The sequence below is a fragment of the Dipodomys spectabilis genome, unplaced genomic scaffold, assembly GCF_019054845.1.
Source record: "Dipodomys spectabilis isolate Male_0828 unplaced genomic scaffold, ASM1905484v1 ptg000032l, whole genome shotgun sequence".
NCBI lineage: Eukaryota > Metazoa > Chordata > Mammalia > Rodentia > Heteromyidae > Dipodomys > Dipodomys spectabilis.
In genome coordinates, this window is record NW_024870709.1 from 726444 (window position 1) to 748380 (window position 21937).

At 36.7% G+C, this 21937-nt stretch overlaps 2 protein-coding genes across 2 annotated transcripts; both read left to right on the plus strand.

The window, feature by feature from the left end:
• The first annotated feature begins 6922 nt into the window (after nt 1-6922).
• LOC122105484 (keratin-associated protein 26-1-like) lies at nt 6923-7522 on the plus strand. The gene is made up of 2 exons (XM_042676736.1): nt 6923-7278; nt 7339-7522. The coding sequence occupies exons 1-2, from the start codon at nt 6923-6925 to the stop codon at nt 7520-7522; spliced, it is 540 nt and encodes a 179-aa protein (XP_042532670.1).
• A 12223-nt stretch (nt 7523-19745) lies between these two features.
• LOC122105443 (keratin-associated protein 24-1) lies at nt 19746-20474 on the plus strand. The gene has a single exon (XM_042676672.1). The coding sequence runs from the start codon at nt 19746-19748 to the stop codon at nt 20472-20474; it is 729 nt and encodes a 242-aa protein (XP_042532606.1).
• Nucleotides 20475-21937: the final 1463 nt, after the last annotated feature.

Consider the following 21937-nt stretch of genomic DNA (forward strand, 5'->3'; position numbering starts at 1 on the left):
TGTCCAAAGATTGAGTTGTGCTTTGAAATAAAAGCACATTTTTCTTATGCCCCTGTAATCTAATTTGTGTTGAAAGATGTCTAGCAATAAAATTGCTAATTGTCTCACAGTGTCTAGAAATGAAGTTTATTTTTTAAAAAAAATATAATACAAGGTTTTATATATTTTCTTCTGAGATGTCTAGCATTCATCTTGATAAATAGCAGTCACTAGGAAAAATCTTCTAGATTAATAAAAATATGTCCTCTGCATACTCCAGTTCTTTAATATTGTGGAAGACAATGACCTTTTCCAAGTGGGGCAATGCCCTTTATGTGACATCTGGGATTCTAAAATGTAATGAGCAGGGATTTTACTGGGCATAAATTTCCTGTAAAATATGCCAGGCCTAGAAAATGCCATGAGTGGAGGCTACAGGGCACAGCAACAGAAAAACATCCAGGTTCATCCCATCACAATGGCAGAAAATAAAAAATTGTGTTCTTTGATTACTTGTATGTATCTCTTGGCAATTATTGTTTTATTTTTATTTATTTAGTTAGTTAGTTAGTTGTGGGGCCTGAACTCTGGGCCTGGGTGCTGTCCCTCAGCTCTTCAGCTCAAGGACTTTTTCTGCTTATGTGGTGCTGAGGAATCGAACCCAGGGCCTCATGCATACAAGGCAAGCACTCTACCACTGAGCCACCTTCCCAGCCCCAAAGATTAATGTTTTATTTTTATTTATTTATTTAGTTTCTCTTGGCAATTATTGAAAATATAAAGGAGGGTCACATTTTAGGGAGCGAAATTAATTGTTTCCTTCTAGCTCCACTCCACAGTTCCCATTGCAATTGGTTTTGTATTTCAGTGCCAATGACTGAATCCAGAGCCCTGTGCAACAATGAGATGTACAAGACATTATGTCGAAAAACGAACTTTACAACTTTGGCTGGGGGGAGGGGTGAGGGGAAGAGGTAAGCAGGGTGGGGGTGGGTTGAGGGGGAGATGAGAAGGGGAAACAAAGGAGGAGGCAAGAATGCTTGATAAGAAATGTACTCATTATCTTGCCCATGTAATTGTAACCCCTCTGTACGGTATTTTCACAATAAAAAATTGTTATAATCATTTTATTTTTGAAGAAATGAAGGGTATTTTAATGACGAGATCTTCAAAGAGGAATGATCTAACCTTATCTATGTCCTTTGGATCAGTGGTTTCACCGGCAAGTCAAAAGGTCATAAACAAACATAGTTGGCTACCTCTCCACTTGACTATCTGTCTTAATTCCGTAGCACTACTTCTGTTTTCCAATATAAATAGACTACTGTCAGATATAACTATACAAAGCAAGAGAAAGAGCAAGTAAGAAAATGTTATGTTTCCCCCTATCAAATGTGTTGTATGCCCCTGTACTTCTTAATAGCAGTTGCATTGATGAACCTTCTTTCTTCATTACAATAGAAGAACACTTTTCATTTTCTCTGTGGAATCCTTATTGGCTGATAAATATCTGGTTTTGTCAATTCTGCATGAACTGTATTTCTGGAGGTGAAGATGGCTTGCAAAACAGATCTGTAATGCAAATGTATGAACTGATTACAGACCTTTCTCAACTGCAGGGAGAAAAGCCTGCTATATATTTTAAAGCACTTTTGACATCTTTGTTTTCTACAGAGAAACCTATTCTCCATTACTCTGTTTGCTATTAGGATGAAGCTGTGCATTCAAACCTGCTTCTATTTCCTTCTCAGTCATGTAGGCAGAGAGAGAGAGAGAGAGAGAGAGAGAGAGAGAGAGAGAGAGAGAGAGAGAGAGAGAATGGAAAAGAAAGAGGCAGGGAAAATGCACAAAAATAAATAGCTCAGAAGTAAGAGTCTGGAACTGTGTTTTAAAATTTTATCTCCAAACACATTCATTCAGCATCATTTCCTGAACAGGTGTTTTTGAATTGTATTCCATACCAAGCACTCTTCTAAGTGTCCTGTCCATCATGGCTCCCCTGCCTGGATTACCAGGGCACTGGGATTCTCTAAATAAGCAGTTTATAAATGCTGCCATGTGAATGAGGTGAAATGTGGGAACAGAACACTACTAAAGCTTTAATCTAATGTATTAATATATACTCTCTTCCTCCAATGCCAAAGCAACTTGATATATGTGTGGGAAGCTGGGTCATTTTCTAGAAAATATTGGTACAATGGGCTTTCACCACTAAGTTTCAGTGGAAAAATATTTCTGATACAAGACCTTCTAGAATACTAACGGTTTATTTCTATTTTATGTAAGTCTGTCTAAATGGGAGACTTTGAGAAGTGGGAGAGGTCAATTTTCTTCTCTAATGTATCCCTAATAAACCTTTGCACACTGAGTTTCCCAGTCTTTTTTTTTCAGCTGGCCTACTATCATGATCTCCCAATATATCCTTTCAAAGTAGGTAAGATTACACACTAGAGCTATCATACCAGGCTAATTATTCTTTTTTTTGGGGGGGGGGTTGTTACTAGGACAGTCTAGTTTGCATGTCCTTCAGCCTGCAAGAAAATGTGTTTCCTCAGCATAGCAGGTTTGGTTTTTGTGAGAATTCATTTGTTAATTCTCATGAATGAAAGAAGTTTTTAATTAGTGAAAGAGCTGTGTCCACTTGATAAAAGATAGCAAATGTAACTGCAGTGACATGACTTTTCATGGTTCTATTTGCAAATATACATTAGCCTTCAAAATTGTGCCAGGTACTATGTTTTTATCATTTCTAAGGTCTGACTGTTGATGAACTACTCTGATCAAAGCCAGTGTCAAGTTCTCTTTCTGGGATTGACATGGGCAGGAAAAAAAGGGAAAAAAATCAAAGAATACCTATATTGTCAAAGATTACAATGAAATTAAAAAAAGAAGTTCACTAAAATTGTTCCTGTTTGGATGTTAAAAATTCTTTTAGTTGACTCTTGTGTCTCTTTGACATGTGTCATAATTGTTTGGTTTTGCTTTTGAGAAACTATTGCTTTTATAGATCCAAAGATGCTCCATCTTGTACATTCTCTGTGAGAAACATAAACATATTGTGTATACATGCCCCGTTTCAGGAATCAAGAGCCCTTGAAGGTCATTGAGCATTTGACCTCAGGAACATGCTACTTAAGAAAGACTCATCAAGACGCTCTTCCCAGCACATTGAGTCATACATCATAACTACTTGTCTGGCTTTGACATTTGTCATGGTAAGCTTGGCATATCATTGAATTAGACCCTTCATGTAAAGGAAAGAAGTAAAAAAATCTAGGACATAGATGATCACATAATGAATATGAAGATTTTCACAAATATAATGTCATTTTGGACTTCACTAATGGAATTAAATAGGAATTTTTTCCTAGCTGAGAAGAAATAAGAACTCTCATGACTGCAGGTAGAAGAAAATGAGGAAATTGGTTGATTTATGGCAGTCCCTCCAACCTTTACAAATTCAGGGTTTAAATGCAGATAGAGCTAGAAGTTATCATTTTATTCTTTACTCATATATAGCCATTACTAATTCTAATACCTGCCATTCTTGTGGCCTTTGAAACTCCTGTGCCATTTTGTTGCTATATCCATTCTCTGGAATGCATGACCCATGTTCTTACCATCTCTGTTGTCAATGAATTGTTTGTCACCTTCACAAAATTTTTTCTGTGTCATTTACCCCTTCCAAAAAATGAGCAAGAATTCCTTCTGTGAAGATTGCTTATGTATAAAAGTCATAAAACAATGCATATGGAATATGCCGTTCTATAGCAGCTCCTCTGTTCTATTTTCTTTTTCACTTCAGTCAATTTCAGGGAATTCCAAGAATCATATTCACTAATGAAAGAAATTTTGTTTTTCCCACATCGGATCTGCAAATATAGACCTCTGTGCCAATCAGTGTGCTCAAAATAAGTGAACTTACCTTCAGAGCACAATGAGAGTTATGAATAGTATTTTTTTCTGTTACACTTTTGTGGTCTCAGAGGAGAGATAGTATCATTTTTATCCTTCTGATACTAACTAAACTTTACTCACATAGATACTTATAAAAGTATTATATCAGGGGCTGGGAAGGTGGCTCAGTGGTAGAGCGCTTGCCTTGCATGCATGAGGTCCTCAGCACCACATAAGCAAAAAGAAAACAGGCAGAAGTGGCACTGTGGCTCAAGTGGTAGAGCGCTAGCCTTGAGCTGAAGAGCTGAGGGACAGCGCCCAGGCTCAGAGTTCAGGCCCATCACAACTAAAAACAAAACAAAACAAAACAGTATATCAAAGATATGTCAATGCTGAATTTTGAAGTACCATCAGTTGCCATTTGTGGCCTGAGCAAATATAGCTAGAACTTACAAGTTCAGTACTATTCAGTTACTAGTCTCTTACCCACAATGTTTCTATGCTTCAATTTTAGTTTTACTATACACAGATTAACATACCACCTGAAAAATGAAAGGGAAAATCCCATTTTCTTTACAATAGTCTCTAAATACAGTTACTCTCTTGGTGTCAAATGGTGGAGATGTAGCCATGGAGAGTACCAATCCAGAATATTCTCTACCAAGCAATACCACAGCACCATTCATGAATAGTTATTGATCATCCTAAAGGATGCAAACACATAATACAGAGAAACTCTTGTACTTTTGCGTGAGTCCGAGAATTCAGTTGCTTTGTGGGGGCACATATTAGAATTATCACTTCCAATTGAAAATATAGGTAGCCCAGGCATCTATATTTCAGATTAAGTTTGTCAGGTAGCTAATGGTTTCTAAAAGTCTCTAAGATTCAGTGTAAAAAAGGTTGAAGTATGTTGTTAGTTGTGGCAGATACCTCTCCATCCAATAAAGACAATTACAACCTGACTCCTTATTTAGTTTTTGTAAAGATCATAAAATGTTTTTATAATGCTTACATTATATGGTTCCATATAAATATGACTGTTGAAATATACCCACAGAAACAGAGGTGTACCCAATGCTAGAGTAGAAATTTCTAGGTGTCTCAAGTGGAGAAGATGCCTATCTAATTACTAAACTTACATGAGTGAGCATGAGATATGTAGAATTTCTGGTGGGGGAAAATCAGGGATTCTTAACTATGGAATGCCCTTCCTCCAAATGGGAAGGTTTGCTTTCCCACCAACTGTGATTAACAAGGCAGTGTATGGTCACAATCTAAAAAGCAGCTCAGTCAAGTCTACTTTGGCAACAATTTTTCACTGCAAATCTCAAGCAGACAGATCTCACCATCAACTTCCCTGAGTGTGTGCCTGAGTTAATTCCTTTCTATAATAGTTATAGTTTCTATAATAATTAATACATCCTAAGAGATACTGCTGAGAAGCTCTTAAATATACCTGATTTTCATATGCAGAAATTTAGCATAGAAACTGCTTGCAAGAGACTAGCAATTGAATAGTACTGAGCTCATAAGCTCTGGCTATATTTGCCTAGGCCACAAAGTTGGCTCATGGCATGACAAAAAATATTACCATTAGAAGTTGGAGGGCAAGAAAACACTATACTACATATGCCTATGATTTTCCACTCTAATATGTGTCCTCAAAAGCATGTTTCTATAGATACAATGATATACATTATCTTCATAAATGAAACTTCTTAACAAACTCATGAATGTACACTTACAGAAATGATGGTTGAGTTCTACTCATGGAAGTATCAGTACACAATACCCTCTTTCCAGTAACACAACAACACAATTCCATGTAGAGTTATTGATAACTTAAAGAAAAATTCCCTATGTACCATGGTAACATGTAAACTTTTGTATCTCACAATGTAACTGCTATGAATTTAACATATTATTAAACTACATTATTAGAAATTGAGTTGCATACTTCCATACTATAACTAAATGAAAATCAGGCTTTTGCCTTTTGGGTCAACCAGTCTAGTAATTTCTATTTTTATTTTCCATGTATGAGTACATTGTGAGTCTAAGTTATCAACTGATAATAAAACTTCAGAAAATAATTAGTAATTAATTTTTTTCTTGATTAAGTTACAAGGAAATATAAACTATTGCCAAAGCTTCTATGTACAGGAAAATATACTTTGGGATATAATAAGAAGAAAACCAGCTATAAATACCATACTATCCTATTTTAATATTGTGCTGAAATTTACATAGGTAAGCATCTAAAGGCCTTGCATTCATAGAGCATATATCAACACACATCTGCCAACATCTTCAGTTTCATTATAGTAAAAAGAAGGGTAACACATAAAGTCAATGGGTGTGGATCTTAGCAAAAATTAACAAGATTTTTCAGGTCACCTCTTTTTAAATTGGGAAATATACACTTGAAAATGATATTCATGTCACATTTCCCTAAACTCAGCTTACATCTCCAAAGAGTGAAAACTTGGGTTTCTGTTCCCAAATCAAGAATTTTCAACATATATCACTTCAAAAATATGTGATTAATGCCTTTAAATATCTATACCTATGTATCTATCTACCTGTACTTCTAAGTATATATTGATTTTATAGGAAAAGTGGTCATAAATGAATTATTACAAATTCTAAGATTAATTAATAGATTATTTAACAATAGATACAAAAATTGTAAATACTGATAGAGGAGCAGAATTCCTAACACAGCTGTTGACCTACTTTGGTGTTATGGTATAAGCAAGATTGAATTGGGAAGACCTGATGGACACTTTGGAATGACAGTTACTTGAAGGATTTGGTGATGACATTGTATTTTTATGGGTTAGTGGGAGGACTGCTTGGGTAGGCAACTCAGTATTAATGAGATGACTTTCAAATAATTCTAAAGTAGAACATAGGGACAGACTACAGAGAGGACCAACACCCAGGAGCCAAGGTATATAAAGAGGAGGTTCATAAAGTGACAAGTACACCCTAACATCCTATTCTCTGCCATTTAGTCTAGGCCTGACCTTCTATCTCCATCATGTCTGACAACAATTGCTGCTGTGACAACTCTAGCTCTCCTTCACTCAGGAATTCCTGCCATCTTCCTGTCACTTCACCCAATGCTCTCCACTCCACAGAGGTGAGTTGTGGTGATGTTCCCTGCTCTTCCAGTAGCAGCCTGGGCAGCCATGTGGCCCATGACAGCAGCCATGAACTTTGTGGTGAACGCAGGAGCTTCCAATCTAACACCTGTGAAAGAAATGCCTGTAGCCCTTCCAGCTGCTCTCCAACTGTTTCTGACGTGTCTGGATTCCATCAAGGAACTAGCTGTCTTCCTCTCACATCTCAAAGTTCCAGTTTCCGTTCTCCAGTATCCTCTAGACAACTTGTGAGGTACCACCTGCCAACTTACCAGTCCTATGGCTATCAACCGCAGGGCTACCTGGTGCATAGCCGTCAACCACTGAGCTACCTGACCTGTGGTAATCAACCATTGAGCTATCTGCGCTATGATCGTCAACCACTGAGGTACCTGTCCAATGGATGCCAGCCATTCACCTGCATGTCTGATTATTACAGACCCACAAATTATACATACAGCAATTTTCAGCGATACTCCTCCTCAGGCAACTGGTAGTCTCCTTATTAATGAAAATCAACCTGAGTAGCTGGAAAGAACTCATGTTTCCTGTCTTTGAGATATCACTCAGCTTTACATGCATGGTTCTCATTCTACAGGGTTACTTTATGTCTTTAAGTTCTATACTAAAATCTGTTTATTGAGCATTTAGAAGTTCTTATCATTACTGTGTTTAAAATTCTCAATGCTTTGTATTTTGGAAAATTCTTTCCTGTCATTTTCTTCATAATTAAAGCACAGCCTTCACATGCACATCATTCTTGTCATGTGTCATTTCTATGTACCTTCATAGAATATGTACCTTGGAATAGAATATGTACCTTAGAATAGAAGCATATACTATTTATACTACATATCTGATGCCTGGCATTTTCTAGAAATTACTTTAATCCTTCTCAGCTATTGAAAAGCAGTATGCTAAAAAAATGGAAAAAGAAAAGGATCTAAGGAAAGCAAAATGTGCTTTGTCAGGGATGGGTAACAGAGTTGAATAGGGAGGATGAATATGATGGAATTGCTTTATGTGCATGAATGAAAAGAGAGCATAAACATCTGTTGGAATTGTTTAAGAACAATAGTTAAGAGGAAAAGGAAGGGAAGAGAGAAAATGAGTTTGATGAAGTTCCTTGTATGTACACATGGAAATACTATCCCTTGTACAGCTAATTTATGATAAGGGGAAAAAGGGAAATAGGATTAGCCCTGTTGTACTGATAAAGAACAAGGTTCATAAGCTAAAACCCCTTATCCAAGATTTCATTACTAGTAAATGAGGGCCTAAAGCTGAATTCAAAGTAGTGTTATTCATTTTATATGTAACTATAGGCTAACAATATGTCATTGACACATTTTCATATCCCAGTGCATTCTTACTATGTTTTCAGTCTTCAAAGAGATTAAAACAAAGGAATGCAGGTGGGAGGAAGGTCAAATTGTAGGAATCTTGAAAATTGAAGCTCCACATAATTAGATGAACCACTGTACATAGACATGGCAAATGTGCCTTGCTGAAATGTAGAGGACAAGAAGAGTGAAATTCCAAACAGCCATCCTGGATCCAAACTGAAGAAAGCCATAACATTTCCATGAGAATTGATCAAATGCTCTCAATCTCAATTTTTATATACAACCAGGTAACTAGTGAGAAAATAACTTCTAACTCCTATTTTAACATAGGGAAAGTCAAATGAGGTGTTTAATATGTCATTCATGGGATGGTGGAGAGAGGCTGAAGGGATGTCTGAGATCATGATATTGACCTGCTGTGAACAACGCAGGACAATTTTCAGGATGCATAACAAATGAGGTTCTAGAGATGTCCATCTGTTGAAGGCTTACTCCCAAATTCAGTGCTACTGAAAGGTGGTGGAGGTTGAGTCTAGTGTGGGGTCCTCAGGCTACTGGAAGTTTGCCTTGAAGGAGATTTTGAAACTTCTTTCTTTTACGTCCTGGGCAAAAAGTGAGTAGCTCCTTTCTGCTAAATCCTTGGCATGTTGTGCTTGCTGCCTTATAGCAGACCCAAACCAGTAGGTCCAACTGACCATGGACTGAAACCTCCAAAATGTGAACCAACATAAACTTGATCACTTTATGTTGATTATTTTAGATATTTATTATAGAAAGCTAACATACTTCCCAGGGAGAGTAAGTTTGTGCAAAGTATCTGAGATGGAGTGACTTAGGAAATTCAGAACATTTCAGTGAAACTGAAATGGAAAAGGAAAAGGAAAATAGAAAATAACAATGGAAAGTGTCTGAAAAACTCATCCTGGTGGCATACGATGAAAATTCCTTGAATCCAGTTCAGAAGAATAGTCGTTATCATTAGGCAATAGAAAGACATGAAAAACCTCTGTTTACATAGAAATTTAAAGAACATATGGAGGATATATTAGACTTTTTGTGTTTAACTAGCATTTAGTATGTTTACTATTATATGAGAATAAAATTCCATAGAGTCTCAGATGTAATTTTCATTATTTTATGTTAATTTTTTTGTTTCCTCCAAAATTCATCTCTTAAAAATAATAGACTTTGCAATACTTCTTTTTTTAATCCCAGTTTATTCAGTCAGGTAGCTATATGGAGATGCATTAGTCTAAGATAACCATTGGCCTCTGTACTGATTAGAAGAAATTATAAATTGAATGAAAATATAATTAATGGTGAAATAAGTCATCAAGGTATGCGTATTGAGCCTTGTCATCAAGATGTGACAACTTGATTGATGATACCAGGCTTCCTTTATTGTCATGTCCTGCATTGAACTTACATTTTAATTAGTGATGATTAATGAGGGAACCATATTTAGTTTGATAACATGAGATTCTATGGTGTCCCAGTTATCACATACATTTCAAGAGTAGGTGTTTAGAGACCAAATCTATTTTCACTCTACAAGGAATGATTTCATTTCTTTCTTAAAACCCCAAGGTAGCATGCCAGAGAGATTTTGTAGACTGGTTGTCACCTGGTTTCAAACTTTACAAAGAGCAAAAGAAGCAAAAGGAAGCTTCAACAAAATCATGAAAAGTTTAGGTAAAGTACACACACAATGTTCTTTAGTTGAGATTTATCAAGGTGAGAAGAGAATCTTCTTGGAAATCACATGAAAGCATGAAAGATTTCATTTATCAAGTGCTTAAAGTTCTTAGAAGAGATAGGAAAATGTCAGAGAGACTTCTCAAACTTACCTTAACCCTTGATGACTCCAACATCTTCAGTTATTTTCTGCCAGTAATAGGCCACACGCTGATACATAGGCTCATGGGCTTCTCTTTAAGAAGGTGGAATCCTGACTTGAAAATTTCCCAATGTGAAATATCAAGCAATTTCCTTCCATTGTCTGAAATCAAATAACCAAACAACAAAAGATATTCAAGGGGAGCTCACATTAAATCTGTCCCATATGTCAAAATTAAAAATATATCCAAGGTATTGTTTCTCCCTATGTTTGTCTACCCCTATGCCAATTTACACGGGTACATGAATTCTCATATTTTCCGGTAAGCCCCACAAGAATTACTCAATAATCTCTCAAAAGAGAGAACCCTAAGATATGTATTCAAATGTTTTTTTTTCTTTCATGCGATTGTTTCTAACACATTTCTAAGATGATTTCTTTGTTGCTTTGTATGTCCCTTCCCCACAGTATAACCCCTGCTTTTACTGTATATGATGTCGGTATAATTTGTGGAGGGGAAGGGAAAAACAAATCATTTAAATAGGGATACAGGTGGACCCATTGCAACAATGAGATGTACAAGTCACTATGTCAAAAACGAACTTTACAACTTTGGTAGGGGGGGAAGGAGAGTTGGGTGGGGGGTCAGGGAAAGGATGGGATGGGAAGAAGAAACAAAGGAGGAGGCAACGATGCTTGATAAGAAATGTACTCATTATCTTGCTCATGTAATTGTAACCCCTCTGTACAGTATTTTCACAATTAAAAAAAGAATTAAAAAAGAGAGAGAGAAAAGAATATCAGACTTCCGGATTCCTCAATAAACTGTAAAATTATAGGATAATTTTGCATCAGGACAGAATCTGCCAAAAGAATCATGAATTTTCTCTAACATACTAAGTGGAAGTTTGAGATTTTTAGTTTCCTTCATTTATTCTCAACTCTAATTTCTCTGACTCAGAATAAGCTTGAGAAAAGAAATATCTAGTTCCAGAATATAGCTGTCCCAAGAAAATAGACTTCCATAAATATTAGCTTGCATATATGGGAATAGTCAAAATGATTACTAAAAAAGTTCTTTTGATTGTGTCCAACTAGGCACTCTTAATCTTTCTTCTTATAACATTAAAGTTCTGTTTAATATTTGCTTCATTTACTTGCCTGACGCCCAAATCTCCTAATAAGTGATTTCAAGTGACAATATATACATATATATATACATATATTAGCACTGCAATGCTGTACAGAAGCTGATGACTATTGATATTATATTAATCTACAAAGTTGAACACCACCAATAGGAGTTTAATGACAATTTTACTATTAAAAAGCAAGTGTGTCACAGATATTATTATGTGGAAATACCAAGTGTTTGAATAAAAGACTCAGCTTTTAATATGAAATGTATCATGTTGTCAGAGCAGAGCTTCATGAAAGGTATTCTAAGATGCTTATATAAAATTTTCAAGACAAATATGTTATGACTCAGGATGAAAAACAAATGGTATGATAGTTTCCATCAGGAAAGTTCAATGAATTTTGTTACATGGAAACTATTTTAGTATGATAAAGCTTCAAGAATATCAACATTTGGACTCTTTCTCAATTTAAGAGTCTTCCTAACCACAATATTCTTATGGGTAATGAATAGAATCAACATCATTAAAATGGACTCCTCTTAAGTATTTTTGAGGGTGGGGACAGGAACAAAGTAACATAAAATATGTAGGCAATGATATCACACTTCCTCAGGACCAAGAAACACAAACAAATCAGGATTACAGATATAAAGAAGAGGCAAGCAGAACTTATTTTATGAATGAATGTAAAGTCATCCTCAGAGGCAATAGAACAATAAACTAATTCGATGTTATAATATAAACTGGCATAAAATATGAGGAGAATGGAGGTTTATGATCTGAACATTTATATCTAGTTTCATGTAGATATATACATACTGCCCTGCCCTTTGTAACTCCTCTGAAAGCCTTACTCAACTGTATTATATCATACCACATACGATATCCTGCAAACAACATTTCCTAGTTTGGGGAATTACTACATTTTCTTGTCACTGCCACTGTGATCTCCTCTACAACTGCCAATGATATTGGTACTCTATGCTTGTCATGCCAACATGAAATTTAATTCATGGACAACTTTCCAGAGAGAGACATCTGATCAACCTTCTAGCTACCAAAAATATCAATTTGTATATAAAAACCTGTGAAATTACCTTCAACCCTTCTACCATTCCTTGTGTATTCCCATCCTGATGAACATCTACTCAAAAGTTCTATCCAACCATCAATGTATAACACATCCCAGATCTGTTTGTTTAGTAGTTACTACCCAAAAGCCTACCTCTTTCGTGGCTCTTAACTTATATACTTCAACCCTTGTAGCTATTGATCATTGACTTTTGTGCTCATTGCTGCCCAGTATTCTCTCCATTGGCTGTGTCTAACAAATTCAAATCTTTGAATTTGTTTACAACTGGTTTTCTACATACAAAGTCATTGTCAAATTAGCTTATCCTTCCATTGGGGATTAACAATCTCCATTTTAGAGAATGTCAATTGTCATCTAGCATCTTGCCTGATCATTTTGTGAAAGGATTTTGTACTTATGCTGATCATCTGGATCATTGTATTTTTAGTTTAGTTGCTGTTTGGCCTTTGCCAATTTACTTGACAATTTTACTTGTTGATTCATTCAAAAGAAGTTTCTACTTTCAAAACATCATAATTCTGTACTAGTCATACATTCTTAATTAGAAAAAAACTCATAATTATTTCAAGATAGACTTGCTGCAAGTGAAATAGAAAACACTATCTTTGGGGGATTTTTTTTTGTATCTTCAAACAAGTTAAGACCCTTTAGTTTTATTAAAAGTATAAATAAAGAAAAAATACATCTGAAAAAATAAGGAATGATAGAATCTTTGAAAAACATGATTTATTTTTTATTTTTTAATTTTAATTTAATTTAATTTTATTTATTTTTATTGTGAAAATACTGTACAGCGGGGTTACAATTACATGAGCAAGATAATGAGTACATTTCTTATCAAGCATTGTAGCCTCCTCCTTTGTTTACCCTTCCCATCCCATCCTTCCTCCTCCCTCACACCCTCCTCCCCCTCCTTACCAAAGTTGTAAAGTTCATTTTCGACATAACGACTTGTACATCTCATTGTTGCAATGGGTCATCTGTATCCCTATTTAAACAATTTGTTTTCCCTTCCCCTCCACAAGTTATACCAGTATCAAATACAGTGAAAGCATGGGTTATCCTGTGGGGGAGGGACATACAAAGTAACAAAGAAATAATCTTATAAATGTGTTAGAAACAATTGCATGAAAGAAAAAAATATTTGAATGCATATCTTAGGGTTCATTTCCCTAACATGAACATTTCATACTAGTGGAATATAAAATGTATACTTGTATATCTAGCAATTAATAAAAGAATCATGAATAGTCAATGAATTATATTTTACCATGATTACAGGCAATACTAAAATTCCACATGCTTAAAATTATGAGTCTGTTTATTTCTCAAAGAACAATTTCATGGTTCCATCGTCAAAAAAATTGCTCATTGTGGGACCCAGGCAGAAAGTCTTCACCACAGGGAGAATCACCAGGAGAGAGACAGAAAACAGCACAAAAAGGCAACACCTATATAAAGACCAGATCCACATGTCTTCTAAGTTATTACTGAACAGAAAACGTTGTATTATCTATCCTGCTTTATGATATGAAATTCTTACTTCTGATTAGAGAAAATGCAACAATTAGCTTTTCCTTCTAAATTAAAAATCTCTTCTGCTCCTTCATGGATGCTTGATCTTCCTACCATCCTTCCTTCCTTCCTTCCTTCCTTCCTTCCTTCCTTCCTTCCTTCCTTCCTTCCTTCTTTCCTTCCTTCCTTCCTTCCTTCCTTCCTTCCTTCCTTCCTTCCTTCCTTCCTTCCTTCCTTCCTTCCTTCCTTCCTTCCTTCCTCCCTCCCTCCTTTCTTCCCTCTATCCCTTCCTTCTTTCTCTCTTCCTCTCCTTTCTTTTTTATGTGTATCTCACAAAATGCAGTGCGTTTTTGATAACATTCAAGGAGGATAACAAAAATAAACTTTAATAATGATACTAATGAATATTATAGGCTTATGATAACTGTAAAAGTTAACATCAAAACATAAGCTACACACTAATTATGCTTTTGATTCTTGGCTTGACTAAGTCATTTGATCCTCACAGTCACCTACAGAGAAAATGCTATTATTAACATGCTTGGAAAATGTGGAAATTCCGTTTTAGGAGCATTTTGTGGTTAAATGGGCATTTTGTGGTTAAATCCAAGAAATCTGCATTTTGTTCTTATTCTAAAAATTTCATGCTCAACATTAAAGGAACCAGCTAATAACACATAGCACAAAAGTATATGAAATATACCAGGGAAGGGACTATTAATTTTACTGCCAAGAAATTTAATATTCTTTACTATAAAGGGTAGAAAAATTATTCACTATTGTTATACACTTTGGGAGGAACTAATGACTATTATAAAACAGTGCATCACAATATCAAAGTAAATGAAAATATATATATTTTTGATTATTATAACTACTGACTGGAATTCCCCATACCAGAATGATAGAAAGATTTTTAAAAAGTAATACTCATCCTGCATCAAAATTCTGAAGAAGTTTTACATTTTGTGTCTCCTTCTATCTGCAAACATTTCTTCTAAGTGTATATTATTTGCCCTGGTTCTTTTCATAAGAAGCTACTGTATAGCTAAACTTTGGTGGCTCACACCTCTAATCCTAGCTACTCAGGAGGCTGAGATCTGAGGATCATGGTTCAAAGCTATCTCAGGCAGGAAAATCTGTGATGCTCTTATCTCCAGTTAACCACCAGAAAACCAGAAGTGGCTCTGTGGCTCAGGTGATAGAGTGTTAGCCTTGAGCTGAAGACTGCAGGGACAGTGCCCAGGCCCAGAGTTCAAGACCCATGACTGACCAAAAGTAGAAGAAGAAGAAGGAGGAGGAGGAGGAGAAGGAGGAGGAGGAGAAGGAAGAGGAAGAGGAAGAGGAGGAGGAGGAGGAGGAGGAGAGAAGCAGCATCAGCAGTTACTGTATACTGAGAAATTTTGTCCAAAGTTACAAAATAATAAATATTTATATTCAAATGCTTCTTAATGAGAGGGAGAGAAAGAAAGAGAGACAAAGAGGGAGATTCATAGCTCATTAAGGCACGGCCCTGACAATTCTGTCTCAGAGTTGTTTAACTCTTACTATAGCTACCTCTTTTCACATATATACCATGTTTTCATGTTAAACACTACTCAAACTCAAATTTCTGCTTTCCAGTCACTTGTGCTACTGTTTTTGGCATGTGGAATTCATTCATTTCTGTTTCCTAAAATTTTAATTCTATTCACCTTCCCTTCAGCTTTTTAAAGCACAAATGACTTAGTAAACTAACAACTACCAATGTAAATGTGTATGCTGATCTGAATCCTCTTTGTACAACACTTAAAATTATACAAATAGAAAGAGATCAATTTATATGTGACAAGAATGACTTCCATTTTAGATTGCCAGGGATATACTTAAGAACCCATCCAGTTAGTATTTGACATTCAGTTTCTGTGAGTATGGACTTGAACACGTTTTACCCTGTCTCTTGTAAGATCATGTTTGCATCATTTAGCAGCATTCTGACAAGTAGCACTAGAACTCAATGGTGCATATGATTGTAGCAAAGCAAGGTTAAATGTCTTGTGACCTAAAAGGCTGGAAGATATCTATGCTGTTTTTTTTCTTTAAAGACTACTTGCCGTAAATTTAGCTTCTTTTTTGTCTTCTGTGTTTACCCTGAAGGATTTTTAACCTTTGGGAAAATTGAGGAAGAGAACCATAACTCTCTTTTAATGAGGTGAAAGAACACTACTTGTTCATTAAAAGGAGTTTATTTCTCATGCCTCACATGGTTTTTTAAATTATGTGATGGGTAGAAAGCTTATTCTTTGCATTTTCAATTGTCCCTGGATACAGAGCACAAATTCCTCTAACTGGCTAACCATTGCAGTTTTGTGTGTGTGTGTGTGTGTGTGTGTGTGTGTGTGTGTGTGTGTGTGTGTGTGTGTGTATGTGTGTGTGTGTGTGTGTATTTATAAAGTATATTCATAGTCTCTGACTGCTACAGAAAATTACCATAAATTGTATTTTAAAATAATAGAAATCTATCCTCATATAAATCTGAAGGGTGGAAGTCCAAGTTCAATTTCTTTTTCTAAAACCCAAGGTGTCCACAGTGCTGATTCCCAGTAGCTCTAGCAGAATAATGTAGCCCTCCCCCAGCTTAACATAGCTACCAAAACTCTCTCTCTCTCTCTCTCTCTCTCTGTCTCTCCCTCTTGCTGGCTCTCTTGCTCTGTCTCTCTCTCTTCTCTGTTTCTCCCTCTCCTTCCCTCACTCCCTCCCTCCCTCTCCTTCCCTCTCCTTTTCCCTCCTCTCTCTCTCTCTCCTTTCTCCTCCCCTCCTCCTTTCTTTTCCTTGCCTTTCCTTCCCTAATCCTTTTCCCTTTGTTCTCCCTCTCCTCATCCTCCCCCTTCCTACTCCTCCCTTCCCTTTCTCCTTCCTTTCCTTTCTTATTCCTCTCCCCTTGCTTTCCTTCTCCTCTTCTCCCTCCCTTTCCCCCTCCCTCCTCCATTTCTCTTCCTTCCCCTGGCTCTTCCTCTTCTTCCCTCTTCTCCTCCCTCCCTCCTCCCTTTCTCTTCCTCTTCCTTTCCCTCCCTCTTCTCCTTTCTTCTCCTTCCCCCTCCCTCTTCTCCCTCTCCTCTCCTCTCTCCCTCTTCCCTCCTCTCTGATCTCCCCTCTCCTCTCCTCTCTGGTCTCTGTCTTTCAAGGAACACTGTAATTATGTCATGACAAATAAGACAAATCCAACTCAGGACATGTTCATATGTACAAAGGCCTTTTATCATATAAAGTGGCACTCACATGTGCTCCTGTGAGGAGTGGCATTTGCGGTAGGTGGAGTTAATCAGTCCTCCAAATACATGCTAACCATGGGACAACAATGAGTTTAGTATTCAAATGAGACTGAATAATGAATATGACGATTCTCCAACGCACTCAAAGACAATAATACAGAAATGAAAATATCCCTTACTTCTATAAAAGCCCATTATTGTTGTGACCCTGATATTTCCTGTTATTGAAGAAAGCTGCTCAGTATCTAATGGAGACTAATATAGAAGACAATTGTGTAGGGTCATGTACACAGAAGACTGGAGTGATAGGGTAGAAGATGATCACACATTAGTATGAGGCAGTAAGTAAATTTACAGTAAGTAAATACAAAAGCAACAAAAAAACAATGAAATCTTTCAAATCTCAGTGTTCTATTGTGTAGACTAATACCATAATACATATACATATGATAGGAAAAAATCTCATAATTTGAGTATATACTATTCTATTTGATGACTTACACTTAAATGAATATTGATTTAAAATAATTAATAATTTTTAATTTAATACCCCAAAGTAGACTATATTGGCCTTGTAATGACCAAATCTGTTACTTTCTATGGATTTGCTACAAAGAATCCTAAACTGCAAGACCTGGGCAATTTAGGGTATGAGAAATGATAGATAGATGAGAGATAGGTAGATGTTAAATAGAAGATAAAGATGATAGATAGATAGATAGATAGATAGATAGATAGATGATAGATAGATAGAGCCTAAACTAAAGACTAAAAGTAACTAGGGTATGACAGATGATAGATAGATGGTAGATAAATGACAGATAGAAGGTAGATAAAATGATTGATAATATTTAATAGGTTGATAGATGATAGCTAATTGACATAGAGAGATATTACATACATAGATAGATACAGAAATGAAGTTAATAACGTTCTGGGAAGTTGGCTACCAATTGCCTTATGTCTCAGTTTTCTCTATTGTCTGCCCCAAATCTAAAGGATTTCTATACCTAAACAATTTGCTGCAAAATATTGCTTCCAAATCTCAACCTTTTTCACCTGAGAGAAATTTCAGAAAGAAACAAAATGTCTTTAATAAAGTTGTTTATTTCATAGAATAAACACAGAAGCACTGAGAAAATTCAGAAAAAAGAGGATATCTGTAGGCTTATATTGTTGTGCATTTAAAAATCTGGCTGAGACCTGTAGAATGGCAAAGGAAATCTAATTGTCTCCTTGAGAGCAATGTCCTATCACTAGAGCTCATCCTACCTGAAGGAGTTAGTGCTGTCCTCTGTCTGAACTCATCAGTGGTAAGAAAGCACTGCTGCTTCTAATTCAGCAGAGGCTGTAAGTCTGAATTAGAGTTTATATTTTGAAGAACACAATGTCAGGCTTTCAATTTAAATTAAAATCTCTTCTAATATTTCTTTTTTTTTCTTTCGCTTCCTCCTAAGGAGTGAAAATTGCTTCTTAACATGTATAATGCCTATAAAAAAAAACTACTCAGGGCATTCAAATAAAAAGTTTTAAGCATAGTCATTCCTTTTTTGTTAGTCTAGACCAAAAATAACTTCCATAAGGGAATTAAATAAAATCTATGTGCAAAGAAAGCAAATATGTAATAAGTAGAATTTATTTGGAGAAAAATATGTTACACATCTGACAGCATTTGGGTTTTCCAACAAGAACAATGGAGCATATACGGTATAATCTTAGTCAATGAAGAAGGTATAATGTTGACATACTGGACAACGTTAATATTACATAGTGTAGAAACTTAAAGAGGATTTCATGGAAGCGTGGTTGCTTAGCAACCACAGACCCACGGGGACAAGTTCATTTTTAGCATTGTGCAATGTCACCAAGACCCACTGTGCTTGCTGTGAGTCTAATGCAAGGAATTCTCAAAACACATCAGATGAGAAGCTGTCATCCAGGTATGGCCTGGCATAGATACTGAACAGCACATATTCAGAGAAAAATACGTTTTTGTTTCTTGATACATCAATGCCTCGCCCCTCTCTTTTGAGTAACACTAGTTGGGTAACACACCATCCAGCTTATTTCAGAATGTAGAATTAATTCCCACAGTATTGTACAGTGGCAAAGAGTGGAAAAACACAGGCCTTCGCTTCATTGTATCCTTGTTAACCTTTTAATAACCATGTTTCTGAAGTCTATAGATACATGAACTCTTGTTAACTGCTAATTGGCAGACGAGAGTTTGCTTATTAACATTAGAATCACTGTTCACCAAAGCTATATGTCTACAGATGGTAAGTGATGGGGGGATGTTCGAAGTGATGTTTATGGATAAACTTATTTTTGTATGAGTATAAACACATGAGCATCTGTGGCTAAATTACACACACACACACACACACACACACACACACACACAGATGAGATGTTTCTGTTTATTGTTCCAAGTAGGGAGAAGGAAGAGAGTCTGGGGAGTTTCCAGACCATCACCAGGGAAGATATAAAGACTCCTCCAGCCCACAACCACAGCATCCCTGCGTATCTACCACTTGGCATGAATCCGGGCTCCATGTCTCTTGTGGGTTATCCTGAGCTTTGCAATACTTCAGCCTACCGAACTCATTGTTACCTCCCGGTGACTCCTGTTTCTTTTTGCTCCAACGATGTAAGCTCTACTTTTGGACACTACTTACCCAGTAGCTACCAAAGCAATCTCTGGCTCCTGGACCACTGCCACGAATCCTACTGTGAGGCACCGAGCTCTGAATCCCCCAGCTGTGAGCCTCAGTCCTGCACCACTGCACGTTCTGACTCCAGGAATTCCTGCGGGCCCTGCCATGCTCCATCTGCAAGCCAGGTCATCAGTTCCTGTGAAACTAGGAACATCAGAGCCAGCCCCAAGGGAAGCCCAGGCACTGGGACAAAGGGGTATGTATCCAGGTGCCACAGACCCGCTCCGTGGGCCTCCAAAGCTTGTCAGATCCTGCGCCCTCGATCTGCTTGTTTGGGACAACATAATTACTTATCAAAGAATCTTCAACCCCAAACTCACTGCAGACTGAGTAGCTGGGGCTATAAAAGCTACCACAATTCTGACTTCCACACCCGTGGCTTCTCACCAGCATGTTACGTTGTCAATGGCTACCAACCTCAGAGGTATTTTATGAGCTACCGACCACTGACCTATTTGTCTAGAAATTTCCGGTCTCTGAGCTGTGTGCCCAGTACCTTTCCACCTCTGAGGTACTTATGCAGTGGTAGCAGACCCCTGCATTGCTATTGATCAACTTAATCGCATTTCCAGCAGCTAGAAATTGCCCAATGGGGCAGATTTCACTAAGCGGTAGGCTCTCTAATATTCTGCTGAATTGCTTAATACATCCTCAGAATTCTGTTACCTTAGCCTCAAATATAACTCCAGGGTTTTATTAACCACAGATATTACTGCCTGATAGATTTTTTTCTTATTTCTCGGCTAATGCTTTTTAAATTGAAGACTGATTCTGCAAGTATTATTTCAAAGACTGATGATGGATGGACTTACAGAAGAGACTCTTGTGAAGGGTAACCATGAAGAGATTTCTTATTCTGTTTGACTCTTGTCTGCCAAGGATTCTCATCTTTCTTTGCTTGATGGAGGGAACATTCTCGGTTTGATGGTTCATTCTAAAACGCAAGTTCCTCCAAATGTTTTTGCCTTGTATTAGTATATTTTTTCAGTCTTCTAATTAACATCTTCCCAGGGAAGTGAGTGATAACATTATTGTAAACATACTGGAGCTGAGCTATTTCTTACTTTCCTTGCCATTTGCTTGTAAGAAAGAGTAACAGACAAATAGATTTCAGAAGCAGAAGATTTCGACATGTCTGTTTGAAAGAAGCTGTAAAGATAGAATCAATGGCTACCTGGTAATGCTGCTGCTGATACAGAAAAGAAAACTTCATAAGTAATGGAAGTACAAATACCTCTAGTTGAAGAGATGATAAACTTGTATGGACTCTTTAGATGACTATTGGACTGTGTTCAAAATTCTACAATGTTGCCCTGATGAATCATTGCATTCTGATTCTGGAAAAATTCCTGGTATTTAATAAATTTTTTATCTGGAAATGGTGGCCTTTTTTGTTTTATTTTATATTCATTGAAATTTAATTTCTGTTCTGAGCAATATGCATGGCATTATCAAAGTGCTAGTTTCTTTCTGCTTGTTTTATAGCCAAAGTTAAAACATGAAGAAAGACTGGGCATGGTGACTCATGCCTGTAATTCCATCTCTTTCTATGGTAGAAATTGGAGAAGAATAGTATTTTGACACTTGTCCAGGCAAAAATTTAGCAATAATTTCATCTTCAACAAGCTGGCAAGGACACATCTGCCTATGTACTAGCTACCCCAAAGGCTCTAAGTAGGAGTTCCATGGTCTGAAGCTAGCCCCAGCTCTGCCTCCCTTCTCCCCCCCCCCAAAAAAAACAGTTACCCAAAGCATAAGCAAAATCTTGGCTCTGTTCATTTTGCTGGACTGTGAGTTAGCCTTTCTGAAAATTATGCAGTGGTAGCAGACCCCTGCATTGCTATTGATCAACTTAATCGCATTTCCAGCAATCTTTGAATTCTCCCTAGACTCTACCATATTGGGGGTAATATATTTGTGTATACTTGAAAGGTAGAGGTTGGGATCAATGGAGAAGGACAAACCAATAGAGGAAGAGGGGTGAATGCAGTGATAAAATTCAATGCATATCCAA

Excerpts from the sequence above, each read along its gene's own strand:
- LOC122105484 (XM_042676736.1), top strand. The coding sequence starts at position 6,923 with ATGTCTGACAACAATTGCTGCTGTGACAACTCTAGCTCTCCTTCACTC. Across the intron at positions 7,279-7,338 it reads TCCTCTAGACAACTTGTGAG|CCGTCAACCACTGAGCTACC; the intron begins GTACCACCTGCC and ends CCTGGTGCATAG.
- LOC122105443 (XM_042676672.1), top strand. The coding sequence starts at position 19,746 with ATGAATCCGGGCTCCATGTCTCTTGTGGGTTATCCTGAGCTTTGCAAT.